We start from the raw sequence: 21,188 nt of genomic DNA, 5'->3' as shown, positions 1-21,188 counted from the left end.
GTCCTGTGTCGGGTCCTGTGTGTGGAACCTGCTTGGGATTCTCTCTTTCCCTCTCCCTTTGCCCCTCTCCACCCTGCATGTGCTCTCGCTCACTAACTCTCAATCTAAAATTAAAAAAACAAACAAAAAGGAATATTATAAAAAATAAAATTTGGCATATATTCCACTTGGCTTTTTGAAATGTTATCCAAAAGATTTTTTTAATGTAAGAAAGCTAAATGAATCCCTATTTCTAAAGGTATTACCTATAGGCATTCACAGCAGGGTAAGTCTATCTCTGATATAAAGCAGACATCTTAGGAATCTAAATACATCTCAGATTAACTCTGACTAGCATTCTCTTTTTTTTTTAATATCTGTACAAAAATTTTTATTTTAAAAAACCCAACTATTGGCTCCTGCCACTGTACTTCCTGGTCACAGATGTAAGCTGAGAAGCATTTATGGAACACATCTGTGTCTAACTCACTGCTATGGTAGCTTAAGAGCTAAGAATTTAATTAAATACCTATAATTAGTCAGTTACTTCATTTTTTCCTGCTTTTTTTTTTCCTTTTAAGAGGACACTTCTGCTAATGTACATTGAGTATATTTCTGCTTCTGCTATGGTTCAACATTTTTCAAAGATCATGATTATTCTGAAAGGGTTAAGTATTATTTCCCGAAACAGGATTCTGGGTTGCAAAAGTTAGTTTTCATAGTAAATAGGGAAGTTTCTCCAATCTATGTATCTGTCGAGTAATGAGTTTACACGTTATAATCTGATCTCTGCAATTACTTCACTACCTGACTGCCAACATCATTTTAATCTAACACTGCACATGTTTCTAACAGATTAAAATACCACCAATATTCCTGAGTCTACCATTCTGCTGCTCCAAACATATGGTGGCTCCTCACTGTAAAGTTCAAAAGGCCTCTTCAGTCTCTCCAAAAATACTTCTGGCATCCTAAATTCTTATTTTTCACCAGCAGTTCTCTGCTCTAGTCAAAATGAGGTCCTTTCAAGACAGCTCAAAATTTGCTATTGCCTCTCCCATCCACTTGAACTATCATCCTCCTCATTTCATTTCTGTCATTCTAATCATTCCCATCTCTTTTCTCTGCAAAAATCTGACTTTTCCAGCAATCAAGTGTACAACTGACAGGGCAATTAATCACATTCTATATTTCATAATTTCTTTCTATCCTTTACTACATGATATAAACCATTTTACTCCTTAACTCATGTATCTCTACATGGCTTGCAGCACTGACGGCGGGGATGGGACTATGCGTGATGTTTTGTAGAGTCTCCTCCCTCCATCAATTCCCCACATGGTGGTCTGTCCATGTTTGATCTGCTGAAGTTACTAGAAAGCTTATATAGAGAGGTAATTAAGTATGCATCTCCTTAACTTACATAGTCATGTAATAATTGTATTCGAGGCCAGTTTTTTACCTTGAGCCTGTCTTCAGTTTCATGGCTCTGCTGTTTATTCACTTTTATAGAGCTACTGTGTATAAGAAGTATTTTCTGTTTTTTAAAAAAGTTTAAAACATTAACTTAATGTTAATTGGGGGGGTTTGAAATGTTTCTTAAAATTTTATCTGGAGTAAAAGCTAATTTTCTCAAGGGACCTTGAAGAAATTCAGCAAGGTATAATGAGATAATTTTTTAAGATTATATAACAGGAGTACATTTTCAAGCATATGAAGAAACAGGAGCACTTACTTATATGGTTAGTAATGAATCAATAACTACCTTTTGAGGGCTTATTTCCTCTAATGATGCTGGATGCTGTGTGGAACCTGTGATCTAAGGGATTAGCCTCTCTCCACTCCACCACCCAGTTACCATGGGCTTTTTTCAGTTGTGTCAACATTCTGTCCTTGTTTGTCTGACCTGGGTTCTTTCTATCACATGATGTATCTTTATTTTTAAATCAATTTTCACAACTTTAGATATAATTCTTAATACTTTGAGGTACTGGATATAAAAGAAAGACTCAGAACCACTGCTCTAGACCAAGATTTTATATATATATATATATATATATATATATATATATATATATATATCCCATTATTAGCAATATACAGACCACTTTCATCCAACTCACTAAAATGTATTAACTTTAACTTTTTTCTTTTTGTAAGGATACTTTTATTGTTAAGAAAAAAAGAAGTGATAGGATATTGCTGTGTAATAGTGAATCCTACAAAAACGGTACAACTGAGAGGACACATAATTTCTACCAGTGGCTGATGTCTCTCTCAAGACCTGCCACAAGGAGCTGGAGACTCAGAGGGTGTCTATTTCTTCTCAACAAGTTAACCTTAGCTCCCCCAAATCTTTCAAGTGTGTATGTTAAAAATTAAGTTACTCGTTTACAGATGTCAGAAAACTTCAAAAACTCTACGAGAAAATAGTTATTCGAATTACTGACTTTGAAATGTAGGGGGATTAAAAAAAAAAAGGAGTAGGCATTGTTTTGTCTCCTACTACTAGTACTAAAGATTAAAACACTAGAGGTACAGCTGACAGCTCATCGCTATTTCTCAGGAAGGTAAAGGAAGAGTTTTGCTCTGATAAAGCACAGCAGGATACAACAGAATGGTTATCTCAGTTCAACACAAAATATCTACAGTGGCAACGTTAAAGGTTAGGAAAGAAATTATCCTTAGGTATTCAACTGGACAGACAGGGGCATGGAAAGTCAGGTCTTTAAAACAATAGCTCATTTCTCTATCACTAAGTCTAGTGATGATAGCAGCCTGCTGAAGGAGAAACAGATACTTAAAAGCATGTTCTTCACCTCAAAATTAAGATTTAAGGGAGAAGGAGAAGGAAAGGCAGACATACAGGGAAGAAATAAGTACAGTCCAACAAAAAGGTACTTGATGCCCATCAAGTGACAACAAACTTATCTATAAAACAGAACTGTATCTCTACCTCTATTTCTAGACATTTCCTTAAACTGACTCCTTAACATGAAAGGTACTAATAAATTATAGATTTCATAATGTGAATGTATTATCTCTAGTATTTACATTATAAAATTATTTTAAATGCTTAAGAAATAAAAGGAAACTTACCCCATCATTTTCTCTATGTGGATTCAGCCTACTATAAACAGCTTCAATAACATTGCGCCTAAAAAAAATTATGCTTTAGTTTTATTAAGTTACACACAATTACTAAGCTTCTGAATATTTAAAATAATACTTCATCTTGACTATCCTCAAAAATGAACTGTCACACTAAATGCTTGGCAAGAACACAGTTTCTACATTTCACTTAGAATTTGATTCAGCATAAGCCACTGATTCTCATTTAAAAAGGAAAGGAAGACTTTCACCTTCAAAGCTTGTGATAAATAATTCCCTTTAAAAAAACCCTTTGGATGAAATTTTTCTTCTCTAATATAAGAACCATCATGCCATCTTATCTTTAGATAATTGATATACTTCTTCCTCAAAATTACTTAATTACTAATTATAAATGAACTCAAAATTAGTTCTTTTTGTTCTACTTACTTGCCAGCAAGGCCTCCCCCAGGAGGTAAATTTGGGATATTTTCTGCAGACAAGATGCGCATGACATGGGCAAGATCAGGCATTCCTTCCTCACCAGACTTCTCCATAATTTCTGCAAGTTTTTAAAAAGAATTCCTAAATTAATGTGTTAACTCAGAGTTCAGAGAGTGAAACAAGGGGAAGTATTTGGAAGTATAAATTTTATTTATTTTCTTTTTTTTAAATTTAAATTCAAGTTAGTTAACATATAGTGTATTAGTTTTTGTAGTATCAATTTTAAAATGTAAAAAAAAAGCAAACTATCTTACTATCACACAAGAATAAAAGAAATATAAAAAGTTATTTGCATACATAAAAGTAAAAACTGGAAGAAGTGAAATGTTCAACAATACAGGGACAGTTAAGAAAATTTTGGTATAGCCACTGAGTGAAATGGTGTATATCACTAAAAATGATCCCTCTGAACATAGTACAGCTATATGGAAAAACACTCTGATCTAATTTTATGTAAGAATAATATATGATGAGCTAATGTTGGCAAAGTGAATTTTAAAAATGTTTTAAAAAATTAAAAAAATAAGACAAAAGTTATTAACGCTATAATTACAAAAAAAGTGGTAGATTAGATAAATAAGGATTGTAAAGAGAAGGAGAAAAATTAGGAATTTTATAAGGTTATTTTAAATTGAAGACAGCTAACATACTAGTTTCAGACGTACAACACCATGATTCAACAATTTTAAATATTACAAAATACTGGCTGTAGTTAAGTGGAGTCACCATACAATGTTAATACAATATAATATCACTGACTGTATTCCTTATGCTGGAATAGAGGTCAGCCCTGTGACCTCTATGGTAACTGGAAGTTTGTACCTCTTACTCCCCAATTCACCTAGTCTCCTATCCTTCCTCTGACCACACCTATGAGTCTGTTTCTGCTTTTTTAGGTTCCACATAAAGTGAAAACATTGTCTTATTTTACTTAGCATAATACCTTCTAGGTCCATCCATGCTGTTTTATAAGACTTTTGATCCTAAAGTAGTTATGTTCCACAACAATTTAAAATAAAAAAAGGAAAATAAATCACAGAACTTGCTAAAGCTTAGAACAAAATAAAACATTTACACATTCCATTTATATTTACAATTTATGGAAAATACATCTTTAGAGCATGATTATTTGGCCAGTATTAAGACATAAAGTCCTCAAAAATCAGATGAGGCCAATTTACTTTAAGACAACAAATAGCAATGTCCTTAGCAGCTGCTGTGCCTCATGAACCCCTTGCCATGACCTTAACTTTCACCACTCCCATTCAACTCTGCCCCTGACTCCCCTATCTCCAAAGGCAGAGAAGCCTTCTCCTACTTCTAGATCTTCATATATGCTTTCCCTTTGATTTGAAACACTTTTTATGCCATTCCAACCAATCCATTTTGTATAGGTCAGTCATGTTCATTCTTCAGGTTTCAACTTCATATGTCACTTTTTCAAATTCTTCTCCAACCCAAGCCAGAAGTAGGTGCACTGCTACATGCTTCCATGTATATGATGTTTACTGTATCACAGACTGTAAGCTTCTTAAAGGCAGGACAGTATCTTTTGTGCCTTATACTTGTATAAAGATTTCTCCTTATACTAATACAGGATTTCTCAGCCTTGGCATTATTGACCTTTTGGACCAGACAAATTTTTATCATACAGGCGGTCTTGTGTACTGCAAAATATTAAGCCATATCCCTGGCCTCTAGTCTCTACAGGTTTGTGACACCCTCTTAGTTATGACACCAAATATTTCTCCAGAGATTGCCACAATGAAAAGGAGAGACAGAGACAGACATAGGGGGAGGAAAGAATGAGCATGTTATAGAAAGTAGAGAAGTCAATTATAATGTAAACAAATGAAGAATCTAGGTAAAAGGTACTACACATTGTCCATGGGAGCTCTCTCTATTTTTTCAATTTTTCTGTAAGTTTAAAATTATTGCAAAAAAAAAAAAAAACTATCGCAAAATAAAGTTAAAAGAAGTACAGTTGATACTTGAACAACTTAGGTTTCAACTGTGTCAGTCCACTTATATGGGGATATTTTTCGATACAGTAAGGTACTGTAAATGTATTTTCTCTTTATGATTTTTTTTAAAGATTTTATTTATATATGCATGAGGGACATAGAGAGAGAGAAAGAGAGAGAGAGGGAGGCAGAGACACAGGCAGAGGGAGAAGCAGGCTCCATACAGGGAGCCTGACATGGGACTCAATCCCGGGTCTTCAGGATCCCACCCTGGGCTGAAGGCAGCGCTAAACCACTGAGCCACCGGGGCTGCCCTCTTTATGATTTTCTTACCATTTTCTTCTCTCTAGCTTACTTTTGGAAAAATAGAGCATATAACACATAGAACATACAAAATATGTGTTAACCAACTATTTATCAGTAAGGCTTCCAGTCAACAATAGACTATTGCTTTGGGAGAGTCAAAACTTATATGCACATTTTTTTTTAATGTTTTAGTTATTTATTTGAGAGCAAGCAAGCACAAGCAGAGGGAGAGGCAGAGAAAGAGGGTGAAACAGCCTCCCCACTGAGCAGGGAGCTGGATAAGGGGCTCTATCCCAGGAAGATGCTAGGATCATGACCAGAGCCAAAGGCAGACGCTCAAGACTAAGCCACTCAGGCACCCCTTATATGCACATTTTCAACTGAGGGGGAGAGTGGAAGGGGAAAGTGGGGATGGGTGGGTGTGTCTGCACCCCCAACTCCCACGCTGGTCAAGGGTCAACTGTAAATCAATAATCTTTCACAACATCAATGCTGACTCTTATCAGTAAGATAAAAACATATGGTATCATGAATTTCTAGATTAACTTGGGAGGGGAGAATTACTGTTGGTGGAATGACAGCATTTGATATTCATAAGCCCTGAGGCAAATTTCACTGGACTCTTCACTAAGAGTATAATCAGGGAAAGGGGAAATAAAATAACAAGCTTTTACAGACTATTTTCAATGTTTCTCTTTAGTAGTATAATAGATATATTTGTCTTCTCCCTGCCAATAAATTCCCACACACTGGTCCAAGATGTGATAGTAAATCTCAGTAGACAGATGCATGTTTATTTTAAGGCCTTGTTTTGAAATACTTAATTGTCTTTTTTTTTTTCCTAATTCTAAAAGAACTATTTGATAAACAAGAGAGAATACCTTTCCTTTCCTTCTAAATGAAAAAAAAAAAAAAAAAAGGCACCTTTCTTACCTTCAACCCGTGATTCCAAGTGCTTATCCAGCTCTGAATCTTTTCTCACTGCTTCATCTGAGACCTTGGGAGCATTTGGAAAGCAAACTAGAACAATACTCATGTTATCTCGACTTCCCTGTATATTAAAGAAAGAAAAAGAAAGAATTCTATTTCCACAGTCCAGCAACTTTCTATTATTTAACTCAAAAGTTAATTACATTAAGCAATTATAGTTTATTTAGATCACCAGAATGTACACATTCATTTCCATTCCAAAGAACTATCTGAAGCATTCCCTGAAGAAACAAGATCTCTAGATATGAGTAGATCTGTAATTATTTTATGACTTTTAATTCTGTATACCTATTCTTACCCACCAGCACTCTACAACCTAAGAAAGGAAGATATCTTCATATATATTACATCTTCTAAACTGTTTGCCACTCAAGACTGCATATTCCTAAAGTGGCTTACACCCAAACACACATTCCCAAACATGTGTGCAATTTTCACCTAGCTAATTAACCTGCATCAGAGCAATGTTAGCAAAACTCTATTGCATTTAACATAGCTGAAAATTACTCATTAGGATGCCCAAGATACTATACTGAACAATTACAAGCAGAGTAGAAAACAGATTGTAAACTCTTTTGAGAATCAAGCAGCAAACAATGGAATGTAACTGGATGGCTGAGATACTATATAGTCAGATATAATAACTTTTGAAGAAGAGACCTCAGGTTGTTATACAGAATCACAAATAGTATCAGAGTCTGCAGAGGGAAGCTAAAACTGCTAACTTAGGGACAAATTTTACTGCTGCCTTGGTAATTGCACTTCCACAGACAAATGATCTACATTTTAAAAAGTAGCACCATTACCATGAGCTTATGAGAAATAAATTTAAATTTTTCTCATAACTTTTCCTATAGGTATATTACTTTAACTGAGTCTCTTACACCAGTGACTTGGAATAGTGACTTTTTCAACCCACCCCCTCATTTTTTTTTTTACCACTCTAAAAAAACCAAAGTCAATGTAGGTGGTAGGCACTCTGTCTGATGGTGCAGTTTGCCAACCCAAGCGAAAAAAAGCCAAGGCCATACCCAATCTTGTCTTGTCAGTCATTATGGCCAGGATTAGGCAGAGATTGTTTGGTTCAGATTTGCCACCTTTTTGAAAACCCATATAACACAGCCAAAAAATACACAAAGGACTTGAAAAACTTTTGCCACCACCTCCTAAACTCAATGTAGTAAAGCTTGAAGACGATGGAGTTTAGGCCTTAAGGAAGCTTCAAAAAAGAATAACTCTTTCCACAGACTCCCATGCTTTAGTAGGAAAAAAATATCCTGAGTATATAACCAGATTCTCCATATCTGAAAAAAAAAAAAATCAGGATTTCCAAAAAATCAGGACAGGCCCAAACTAATTTCATTCTCTAATAAAATCCACCAAGACCTTCATATTAGAAATAATGTATTGGCTGTATGTGTATATATATATCTGCACAAACACACAATGGTTCCAAATAGCACCCTTCCTCCCTCCACCCCTAAAAGAGCCAATACATTCATTCTATAGGAATCAGGGTTGACCACATAAATTCAAGTCAGGCAAAAGCTTTATACCTTATATATTAAAGATACACACACACACGTACACAATTTCCACTAGTTTTTTATGTTATAAAATTATATCTTATCAATTAAGAAATTAACTGAAATACAGTTTCAGGAAGTTTAAATATCAAAAACTAAAGGAAATAATTTTTTTAAAAGGAAATAATTTACATTTACACCTCAGCTATGTGTGATTTCAATGATGCTTCTTCTATTTCTACATAAAGATGACTTTCAGGGGTGCCTGGGTGGCCAGTCAGTTGAGCAATGACTGGGTTTCAGCTCAGGTTGTAATCTTGAGGTCATGGGATTGAATCACCCCCAACCCCCAGGCTCCACATTCAGCTTAGAGCCTGCTTAAGGTTCTCTCTTCCTCTCCCTCCCTGGCTCTAAAACAAATAAATAAATCTTAAAAAAAAAAAAAAAAGGCACAGGGTACTATGATATACTGAGATATTAAAAATGAGGGGAAAGAGAGTGATACTTCACATCTGTGGACACCCTTCAAACTAGCATGAAGTTCAGTTCAACAACTGGTAACACTATATTCCTCTCAATGATGTGCTATTTTTTCAAAGCCAGGGTTCTGAGAGTAGCTAAGATTAAAAAGCAAGTCCCAAAGAAAATCAATGTGATGGGGATCCCTGGGTGGCTCAGCGGTTTGGCGCCTGCCTTTGGCCCAGGGCATGATCCTGGAGTCCTGGGATCAAGTCCCGCATTGGGCTCCCTGCATGGAGCCTGCTTCTCCCTCAGCCTGTGTTTCTGCCTCTCTCTCTCTCTGTCTCTCATGAATAAATAAGTGAAAGAAAGAAAAGAAAGAAAAGAAAAAGAAAAAGAAAAAGAAAAAGGAAAAGAAAAGAAAGAAGGATCCCTGGGTGGCTCAGGGGTTTAGCTCCTGCCTTTGGCCCAGGGCGTGATCCTGGAGTCCCGGGATCGAGTCCCGTGTCGGGCTCCCAACATGGAGCCTGCTTCTCCCTCCTCTGGTGTGTCTCTGCCTCTCTCTCTCTCTCTCTCTCTCTCTCTCTCAATCTCTATGTCTATCATAAATAAATAAATCTTAAAAAAATTTATAAAGAAAAGAAAATCAATGTGATACATGAAATGAGGGTAGCTTTGGGCAATGATTCCAAGATTTGAGAAACTATGCAGTGACCAACAGGTACACATATCTCATTAGTATGTAACTGTTGGCTCTAACTATATAATACTTGTATCTGCTAACTATTTATATGGCTAAGTAGCATTGCAAAAAAACTCTGAGATACTCAAGCACCATGTGACCAAGAAAATTTGCAAATTGCTACACTATAGACTATATTTTTATACTCATTCTCTTCTATACTCCAAAATACCCAACCACACCCCAAATACTATCTATGTCTACTTTTGCAGTATTTAGAATTTTATTTTCTGAAACCTGTAACAGAAAAACTCCTGAGTTTAGAGCTAAACAGTTTTGGGGGAGTGTACATTTCCCATGTTGTATTACTAATCTGGAATGGTGCTGCCTTTGGAAAATAAGTTATTTTCCCTCAATTTTATCCAACTATCAGGTACAATTTCGTGTTTTAAAATAAATAAGCTTCTGATAAGTGGTATATAAAGTGAATTTAGGAAAATCAAATATATATATATATATATATATATTTATTTATTTATGATTTTATTTATTCATTAGAAACACAGAGAAAAAGAGGCAGAGACACAGGCAGAGGGAGAAGCAGGCTCCATGCAGGAAGCCCGATGTGGGACTCGATCCCGGGACCCCAGGATCATGCCAAGCCGAAGGCAGATGCTTCACCGCTGAGCCACGCAGGCGTCCCTCAAATAGTATTTTAAAAGAAAAAAAATTAAAGAACAATTTAAAGGGACACTGACTTTTACAATTTAGGAAAAACAAAGCAGGCTGCAAAGTAACATGCATAATATGATCTATTTCTGTAAAAAACAAACAAAAAAACGAGGGAAAGAAAACCCTATCTTTATACTTCTGTATGTTTGTATAAATAAACACAGAATTATTTGTTAGTATATATGTGGCTACTTAAGGGAGATGAGATTTTTAAAAAGGACATAAATACAAACATCTGTGGATATGTTCACAAAGTTCTCAGGGCACCTGGGCAGCTCAGTGGTTGAGCATCTGCCTTCAGCTCAGGTCGTGATCCCAGGGTCCCAGGATCGAGTCCCGCATCAGGCTCCCCATGGGGAGCCTGCTTCTCCTTCTGCCTGTGTCTGTGCCTCTGTGTCTCATGAATAAATCAATAAAAATCTTTTTTAAAAATGTTCTTATTAATCTTGTTAATTAGTGAAAAAAGAAAAAGAAACTCTTAGTATTTCCCTTTGGGAAAAATTTTTCATCAAACCCTCTGTGAAACATTGGCAATGGACACACAAACTTGAATCAAGAAATGTGCATTCTAGTCTTGGCTTCAACACTCATCAAAATATGACCTTACAGCTATCTTTTAATGTCAAACTTCTATTTCCTTATTGCAAATTGGAAACAGATTTTTATTTCGTTCATCTCAGAGGGTTACTAGGAGGATAAATGGGTGTTATTTATAAGTTATGAAAGGTTATGCAAACAGAAGTTACATAGCTATGCAACCTGAAATTAGCTACTACCATTGGCAATAAAATGGGAAAGCTCCTTTGTTAGGGATTATTCTCTCCTACAGTTAAGTATCTTAGAGAGTAATGCCCGACTGGAGTCATCCAACACTTTCAGCTTCATATTGCTAGGTGGAAATCCTGAAAAAAAGATTATCATTAGCAATAATGCTAACTACCTTTTATAGTCGTTGTGAAAATTAAATGCATTAAAATATGTGTAAAGTGCTTAGAATAACATTTGGCTCACAGAAAACAATAATTTACTGAGCTATTGTGATTATGACAATGATCACAATCTCCCAGGAGTTCATTAGTTAATATATAAAAGTGCTTGTAAACAATTAGGGCATGATAAGTCTTAGAAATGTTAGAAAATATTAACACATCATTTAAATCTATTGTCAGGAAAACTTCCACTTAAAAACTGGATCTGCTGTCCCTCCCTCCCTCCCTCCCTCCCTCCCTCTCTCTCTCTCCTCTTGAAGAAGCTAGCACCTACTGAGCAATCACTAAGTGCCAAGCAATGAGCTAAGTGCTTTCCGTGGATTTTAAAATTTTGTATTCAATCTTTCAGACTAAGTTCAAAGCAATCATATTCTATTTTAATCATACGGTTTTATAATATTGTTAACCCTTGGTTTTATACTACAAACAAGTGGAATGAGAAAATTATGGAGTTAGAAAAACAGAAATGGATAAGAGGTTTAATATTTAAATCCATTAAGTAACAGGTAAAGGTTCAAAATATTCTTAGGTCTGTATGTTTCAACACCAAAGTTAAACTAAGCTTCTCAAAACGGAATTCAATTTGGGGCACCGAGGTGGCTCAGTCAGTTAAGCATCTGACTCCTGATTTCAGCTTAGATCATGATCTCAGGTTGTGAGATAGAGCCCTGTCTCAGCCCTGCGTTCAGTGGGGAGTATGTTTGAGATTCTCTCTCTCCCCTCCCTCTGCCCCTTCACCTTCCAGGGCATGAGCACTCTAATTAAAAAAGACAAACAAGGGCAGCCCCGGGGGCGCAGCGGTTTAGCGCCGCCTGCAGCCCGGGGTGTGATCCTGGAGACGCAGGATCGAGTCCCACATCGGGCTTCCTGCATGGAGCCTGCTTCTCCCTCTGCCTGTGTCTCTGCCTCTCTCTTCGCTCTCTCTGAATGAATGAATGAATAAATAAATCTTAAAAAAAAAAAAAAGACAAAAAATCTGATTTCAATTTGAATGCAGCTTCATTCAAAGGAACCACAGTGGTCAACTTCCACTAAAATTGAATGAATCATTATGTTCCAACCTCTTGTCCCTATTACTATCATTTATCATTTCTGAGATTCTAGAAATCTGGGATATTTAATACCATCAACAGGAATATTTAATCACTGAAAAAAGTTGTCAAGCAAAGATACACTGCCAGAATCATTTCAACCCCATTCAGAAGGGTGGGGTCAAAATTCCTGAAAAGTAACATCCTTTCACTGGAAAGAACAGTGCAGTTTATCCACAATACAAACTTGTTTTTTACTCCAAAATTACAGACCTAATAGATTTTGGCTATTCCTTCAAAACTACATGCCATTTTCCCAACAAAATACTATGCAACCATGACAAATGATTTAGACTGATACCTATAGATATGGAGATCTCTCTACAACATACTGTTGAACAAAAAAGTATACTGTCGAGTAACAAATATAATTTTTTACATACTCACAGGCAGGCAAAAAAGACTGGAAAGATATATGCCACACAGTGAATGCAGCCAACTTAGGTTAGTGGCAAAGTTTTTGAATGTTTTTTTATATGTTCTGGATTACCTGGAATTTTTTTCAATAATAAGTATATACTTGTTTTAGAATCAGGGAAAATGCTGTTTTGTCTGCTAGTCAAGCAAAAAACATCTTGCTTTTGTCTCAAAAAGTTGCAGGTCAGAATCTCTCCATTAGAGTCCAAGGAGAAAACATTTTTAGAGCCTATTCAATCACCACAACTACTGATACTTTCATACTTAACCTACCCAGATAAGTAAAAAAAAGTATACAGTATGCTTAAGGAAAAAAAAAATCGAAAAGCTAATAAAGGAGCCATCATTTAATATTCTTTCAGAAAAAAGCTGCCAACTGGAAACACCAGCCCTTAAATTTTCTCTATCTGAAGTAGTCTCCTCCCATTCTATGGAAAAGAAGTTGACTCTGCCAAAACCTGGGTATTTCCACAGACTCAGACATCCTTGTTCAGAAACTTTCTGGCTATGTCTGTACCTTCCAAGGCAACTTATGTGGTTGGGAGACAGAACAGTTCTAATCTAGACAGAATAAGTAAGTCAAAACCTTTATTTCATATAACCAAAGGTTAGATTTGCCTTGATATCTTTTCAATCAGTCTTGTATGCTCACATATTCTAGGCACTGGCCAGATAATTCAAATTTTAACTGAGCATTACATAGGCACTGTCAAAAACCCACTTGAAACTAATACTTTAAACACATTCAAGGGAATTGCCAAATATGTCTTAGTTTGGATTTGCTTTCCCTATTATTGTATACAGTTAAGATTCACAGAAAATTACAAAACTAAATTAAATGTTCCTGATCCACAGGAATCCTTCACAACATTATATTTTATTTTAGTCTTTGGTTTTTAATCATTAGTGATGAAAAAAACATCCATATGAAAAGAATCCTAATATCTTCTACAGAAGATATTTTCTACCAGAAGTTAAGATATTTTCTATTTTCTACGATATTTTCTACCAGTTACATAGAGCCACATGTAAATGTCTTTTTGCTTCTGTTGCTAAGAAACAGTTTCTTTTACTAAATGATAAGAAATATACAAGTCATACTTTTACTTCGGTTTTCATTTTAAGCTGCTAGGAGGCTCAGATCTAAATTATAAAACTTGACTTAGCCTAGGTCTCTGGTGTACCTTCCCATATGACACATGGCTTTTGATCTTTTGTATATCTAGTACAGAAATATACCATATACATAGTTCATCAAATTACTTCAAAATTAGGCATAAGACTGCTATTGCCAATACTGAGAATTTAAATTGAAAGGCACACTTCTATACAGATGCCTTTGCCACAACAAAAGCCATAAAGTACTAAATGACAACAAATGCCACAAATTTATTCAACTTAATTTCTGAATTAGAAGAAGGGTGGGGCAAACAAATATGGAAAAAAATTATTTCTGGTGAAAAAAAGAATTTAAAGACATACAGTTTTTCCCTAATGAAAAGTTTTTAAAATTTAAGTTTGGTTACTTTTACTCACCATGCCTTTTCAAAATTAATGGTATTTTAATTATAACAAAAAGACTTACATACCTTATGTAAACAAGTGTCCACTACCCAATTGCACACATTTTCCAGGTCATCAGATACCTCAAGCCTAGATTTAACAAATTCACAGAGCTCCTCATTACTCATAACATCCCAGATCCCATCACAAGCCAAGATGATAAATTCATCCTCTTCTGCTCTTAAAATTTCATAAACCTCAGGCTCTGGAGAAACAAGTTGTTCTGTTGGGCCCTTGCCGTCAACACACTTGTAATCATAGTCCCCCAAAGCACGAGACACTGCTAATGAACCATTAACACGTTGTATCATTACACTGCCTCCTGCATTTTGGATTCGCTCCTTCTCCCTTGGATTGCAAGGTTTGTGATCCTGGGTAGAAAAGCAGACTTGTCCATTCCTATACAGAACAGCACGTGAATCACCACAGTTGATAAAGTAGACATGCTTAGGTGAAATCAGGACCCCCACTGCAGTCGAACCACTTCTGTCCATTCCATTTCTGAGGTCTGAAAAGTTACGCATGTATTCATCAATTTTCAAAAAGCCAGTTCTGATGCCATTCTTGACATTTTCCACGGAGGGCTCAAGAGCAGATCCTGATTTTCCAGCTGCCCTAAAGTCTTCATTATTAGTGATGTGTTCTAATAAATGTGTTGAGCAGTAATTTGCTACTCGAGATCCAGCATGACCATCATAAACTGCAAAAAATGACCAGTCTTCCAAGCCATGAGGAATACCTACAACAGCCGTGTGTGCATCTTCCATTTCTACTCTCCATCCTTGCATGCTGCTCAGGCCATAACGTAAACCATTCCCAGCACCATGAGCATTATGTTTCTCAGTTTTGGGTTTATCCAAAAATGCACCCATGTTTAATAATGTATCTGAAAGAAAACAAAAATGGTCAAGGATTATATGTTTAAATCTGTCAGATTTAATCTACAATATTCCATCTGTTCTCTGGTAACTCCTATCTGAAGTATATTTTTCAGTATTATCTGAATTTACTGGAATAACAAAAAAGAAACCAAGAAAATTTCCCCATACATCCTTATTCTAGAACAGTGGTTTTTCAGTCCTAGCACATTAGAATCATCAGACCAATTAAATCAGAATCTCTAGGGTTGGGACCCAGATATCGTTTTGTTTTTTTTTTTTTTTAAGCCTCTCTGGTGACTTAGATGTGCAGTAAGTTGAGAACCACAGTTCCAGGAAAGGAAAACTAACAGACACTACCAGTTAAGTTTTCTTAAATATTCAATTTATAAGATAACTCTGGGGTTCAATACAGAAGACTGTCTCATGAGAATATTCAGAATGGTGTGGCATCTTTTCTAATATATTAAGGTACTTTGGTATAGTTCAGAAATACTTCCAAATGCATGTATTGTAAGATACTGTAGGATAGTGATTAAGACAACAACTGTAAAATTCAATTAAAACAAAATCTCAGGACACCTGGGTGGCTCAGTAGTTGGGCACCTGCCTTTGGCTCAGGTCGTGATCCTGGGATCCAGGACTGAGTCCTGCATCAGGCTCCCTGTAAGGAGCCTGCTTCTCCCTCTGCCTGTGTCTCTGCCTCTCTTAGTCTGTGTCTCTCATGAATAAATAAATAAATCTTTAAAACAAAACAAAACAAAATCTCAGGGCTCCTGAATGGCTCAGTCAGCTAAGCATCTGCCTTCGGCTCAGGTCATGGTCCCAGATTAAGCCCCACATAAGGGCTCAGTGGACAGCCTGCTTCTCCCTCTCCCTCTGCCTGCCATTCCCCCCCTGCTTGTTCTGTATCAAATAAACAAAATATTTTTTAAAAAAAACAAAAGATCTTCATTCTATAAACATTTGACTTTATCAAAGTTTTAGTGTTTATCAAATTACAAACTTGGATTGACTGAAATCTATTACTTGGATTCTGTTAAAAACAATTCAACTTTAATGATGTGCTTACAGAACACAGTTAAGATTGCTGAGTTTTATAATCCATGAAGAAACATCAGGACGATTTTTACTCGGTACTGACAGAGACTTACAAACTACAGACAGGACTATAAAGTACCACTATGCATCCCTCTTTCTCCGGACTTTACTGTTAGTTTAGAATAAAGCTTTTGCAATTTCAGATGACTTGGACTGAAGCAGTTGTTCTCCGAATAAGCACGCAGATGCCCTGGTAGTCTCCCACCTACAATCCTGGCCTAATACTCACTAGCTGTGTGACCTTGACTAAGTTTCTTAGTCACTTGTACCTCAAATTCCTCCTGTGAATTAGTCATTTGTACCTTCTCTTCCCCTCTGTCAAATGGGAGTAACAATAGTACCTACACTTCACAGGGTTGCAGTGAAGAACAAGTTGATGTAGTATACTCAGAACAGTACTTGAAACAGTAAAACTATAAAGATTCCACAGCACATCCACCACACACCCAAAGATTTGTTTTTCAGTATTCTAACATAGGGACCTTGAGAAGAACATGCTGACAACTGAAGAATCACATTTTGAGAGGCACTAATCTAAATTAACTGACTTTCATTTGGATCTAGGTATCTTTTTAAGTTACTTTTTCCAGCTATGACCATTAACCTAACTTTACAATAAAATTTATGTATCTCGGGCAGCCCTGGTGGCACAGCGGTTTAGTGCCGCCTGCAGTCTGGGGTGTGATCCTGCAGTCTGGGGTGTGATCCTGGAGATCTGGGATCGAGTCCCACATCAGGCTTCCTGTATGGAGCCTGCTTCTCCCTCTGCCTGTGTCTCTGCCCCACCGCACCCCTCTGTATCTCTATGAATAAATAAACAAAATCTTTAAAAATGAATGAATGAATAAAACTTATGTATCTCTATTTGTAAAATCCTGATGAACCATCATGTATATATTTATAAATTATAGCAATTCTATAATTTTTCATGAGTTATAGAATACTATACTAATTACATATACAAATATTTATAAAAGAATTCTGAAAGATTTAAAATATACATAAAATTACTTTTCACCTAAGTATAATACAAAATTATATTCTGTATTGATAGCAATATAAGAACACATTTATTTTTTAAGTTTTATTTATTTATTTATTTTTTAAAAGATTTTATTTATTTATTCATGAGCGAGAGAGAGGGGGGGGGCAGAGAAACAGGCTGAGGGAGAAGCAGGCTCCATGTAGGGAGCCCGACGTGGGACTCGATATGGGGTCTCCAGGATCACACCCTGGGCTGCAGGCAGCGCTAAACCGCTGCGCCACCAGGGCTGCCCTTTTTTAACAGTTTTAATACTGTGATACAATTGAAAGCCTAGTTCTAAGTACATTTTAGTTTAGATTCCTGTTTTTAATTGCTATTTCAGCTAAGAAAGACAACTTAGATCATGCCTAAATGCAGATGAACTGAATTATCAAACCACTTTTCTTTTTTTAGAGTTTATTTTTAATATTTTTAAAGTTTTTAAATATATTTATATTTTCTGTAATCTCTACACCTAATGGAGGGCTTGAATTCACTACCTACAAGATGAAGAACTGCACTCTTCCAACAAAGCCAGCCAGGTCACTTTTCAATCCCATCTATCAGTTATGAAAAAAAAATGTGTTGTCATCTCTGTTTTTCATTTTGACAAGAGGTTCAAAATTCACAAGAACTCCTCCTTTCAAAGATTAAAACAATAGTTTAGAAATTTCTATTTCCAAATTTGTTTTTAAGTTAGGAATAAAGAAAGGAGAAAAGGAAGAAGGGGTCTTCAATAGAAAGAAGAAAAAAGGAGCCTAGAAAGCCAGCTTAGAAAACCATCAAATGAGTACCCCACACTCCAGTACCAAACAAAGGAGCCAAACACTGTGAAAGTTACACCAAGAATGGCCTTGCTTGCCCACAGCTGCTCTCACTGCTATGATTCCTACCTGTTTCCCTCTGAAAGTCACATGCTCAGGGTTCAGTCCAAGAAACGAGTATCTGACTGAGCATAGGTCACCTATTGGCTTTATCAGGGACTGCATTCCTTCACAAATTTAAGATTTTATTTTATTTATTTATTTAAGTAGGCTCTACAACCAATGTGAAGCCCAAAGTGGGGTTTGAACTCATGACGCTGAGATCAAGACCTGAGCTGAAGAGTTGGATGCTTAATTGACTGAGCCACCCAGGTGCCCCTAAAGACTTTATTTGATCCCAGGACCCTGAGATCATGCCCTGAGCCGAAGGAAGACGCTCGACCGTTGAGCCACCCAGGCATCTCTACTTATATTTAAGTAGTCTCTTACACCCAGTGTGGGGCTCAAACTCACAACCCCAACATTAAGAGTCAACTCTTCTGATTAAGCCAGCGAGGCGTCCCTAATTTTTTAAACATGAAATATCATACATGAGTTTACATAATGTATACATATATCTAAAGAGTAATAAAATGAACACCTATGTGCCCACCATACAATTTAAGAAAGAACATTATCAAGACCACAGAAGCTTCCAATTATCCTGAATTTTATCATTAGTAACCACTGAGGTTTAACCATTTGAGGTATAATTGTTTAGTTTCAAATGTTTGACAATATACATTGATGTGAAGTACATGTTATTCTAGTATATTTGGCTCACCACTATATTTCTGAGATTGATGCACAATGATGCAGAGCCATAACTCAAGATATGCCACTTGTGTACAATTTTTATTCATTGTCCTATCGATGAATATTTGAGTTGCTTCTCATTTTTTAAAATTATAAAACAGTGCTATTGTGAACCATCCCCAGTGGTAGGGTTTTCTGTCCTTTACTGCTTAACAAGAAACCTCAAAGGGCCTTATAAACATTTATAACCTCACAAAGGTTTTTTATACTCAGAACGCCTTATTTTTAAATGTCTTACTAACTTGTTATGGTTTCATGCTATCATTTAGCTACATATAAGCAACAGTGGAAACTCAGGCAAGTACAGTTTCAATAATACAGATCCATATTTTAAACAATCTTCTTCGACAATTGCAGATATTTTTGCATTTGATATTTCAGATCTGATTATATCATAGTTTTTACCCCAGAATGAGATGAGAGCTTATACTGGAATTAGGAGTTCTAACATTTTTTATATGTATGCCTCTGTGCTTTATTATAATTACAATCAATCTAATTTTTTGATAAATCTAATTTATCACTTGCTCACGTTCTGAAGACAGCCTCATTAAAACCTGATCATATGGAAATCAACATGATCACATGTAAACGTAAATGCGATACCACAACAAATACAAGTGAGAAAGTGAAAATGCTTTAGATCTCTCATCAGCACATCTGACCTACTAACAGTGTGGGAAGCCAGTGTTGATCACTGTGCTAAATGCAATTTGCCTTTTCCAAGATGAAAGACAATAAATGGAAGTTCTAATTTTTAAAAACTTAATACTAATGGCTTGTTCCTCATACCAATATTTAGAGATCAGTGATGTATACAACTCTATGGGCCACAGACTTTTGACAAGACTAAGAATGTAGGCATAGGAAGCATTATCTAAAGACTGAATACATTTGTCTTTTTCCGTTGCCTTCTTTGAAGAAAACACATTAGTGAAACTACAGCAGCATGATATTACTTACTTTTTCAATCAATATATAATAATTGTACCATAAAGTTAAGAATCTGACAAATGATATTTTAAAAGAGGTTCTCATACATGGAAGATTGAGGACTCCTCATCTTTTTATTTACTCTAAGTAATTTGCTTAAATCACTTTAAGCAATCACATTTTAATTTTTTTTTAATTTTTACTATGATTTTTTTTTAGGTAAACTCCAAGCAACGTGAGGCTCAAACTCACAAACTGGATATCAAGAATCACATGCTCTACTGACTAAGTCAGCCAGGTGCCCCAGGCAGTCACATTTTTAAAATCACTTAAAAGGTTTCAGATGTTTACATATTATATGACATTCAATTCTGGGATAACCCTACAATTTCTCATTTATAATTAGTACATAAAATACAGCAATAAATTATACATATTTTTAACGTATCTGTCAAATACGTTAGCTTTGTTCAATTGATTTTAAAATTACAAATGACAATACAATATTTCCTCATTCAAATATTTTCTTTCTCCTCCCCGTTTATTTTTTAAGTAAACTACCACCAACGTGAGGTTTAAAATAATGACCCCAAGATCAAGAATCAATGCCCTATCAAATGAACCAGTCAGGCATGCCTGAACCAAGTATTTCCTGAGTACCTACTGCAGGCCGGGCACTGTATTAAGTACTAGGAATACATTGTCCCCTTCACTAAAGAACTTCTAGTCTGGTGGAAGATAAAGCCCAGTGCACAGATAACGAAGGCAGACTGTGATATATGGTACAATGGGATAAATACAGGTATGCCAACAGGAGGTGTCAAAGACAGCCTTGTTTATTTAAAATTTTTTCCAGGGACCCCTGGCTGGCTCAGTTGGTGGAGCACATAACTCTTGATCTCAGGTCTGCAAATTTGAGCCCTGTGTTGGGTGTACTGATTACTAAAAAGTAAAATCCTTAAAACAAGACAGCCTTTTCTTCTAAAGGAAGAAGCCTAAGCTGAGACTTACATGATGGAGAAGGAATAAGCCAGCATACGCAAAGACCAAAAGAACAGTAAAAGCACAATTAATTTGGTATAGCTGGTGTGTATGTATGTGTTTGTGTGTGAGTATATACATGAGCATTTCAAAGGGCAAAGCACAAGCACTAAAATCCTAAGAATAACATTACTTCCCCCTGAAATGTCCACTATCTACTTATCTTAGAATCATGGATTTAATAACTCAAAACTGTGTCATCCCCTTCTTGCCTGACAAGGTAGTAAACCTATCTGAGAACAAATCTGGGAAAAAGTTTTTTCAGTGAGAAGAACAAATCTGGGAAAAGGTTCTAGAGGT

At 35.9% G+C, this 21,188-nt stretch overlaps 1 protein-coding gene across 5 annotated transcripts in view; it reads right to left on the bottom strand.

Moving 5' to 3' along the window:
- PPM1B (protein phosphatase, Mg2+/Mn2+ dependent 1B) overlaps positions 1-21,188 on the bottom strand; it is a 78,029-nt gene that overhangs the window by 9,216 nt on the left and 47,625 nt on the right. For 3 of the 5 annotated variants that reach the window (XM_055327961.1, XM_055327959.1, XM_055327960.1), the window contains exons 2-5: positions 14,319-15,178; positions 6,777-6,894; positions 3,520-3,631; positions 3,079-3,136 (exon numbers count right to left, since the gene is read on the bottom strand). In XM_055327961.1, coding sequence (XP_055183936.1) covers positions 3,079-3,136; positions 3,520-3,631; positions 6,777-6,894; positions 14,319-15,164 — 1,134 coding nt within the window. In that variant the 5' untranslated portion in view covers positions 15,165-15,178. The remainder of the gene's footprint in view (positions 1-3,078; positions 3,137-3,519; positions 3,632-6,776; positions 6,895-14,318; positions 15,179-21,188) is intronic. The other 2 variants (XM_055327962.1, XM_055327963.1) reach the window with 2 other exon arrangements.

This window comes from Nyctereutes procyonoides, unplaced genomic scaffold, assembly GCF_905146905.1.
Source record: "Nyctereutes procyonoides isolate TBG_1078 unplaced genomic scaffold, NYPRO_anot_genome, whole genome shotgun sequence".
NCBI lineage: Eukaryota > Metazoa > Chordata > Mammalia > Carnivora > Canidae > Nyctereutes > Nyctereutes procyonoides.
This window is presented reverse-complemented; position numbering and strand designations above follow the sequence as displayed.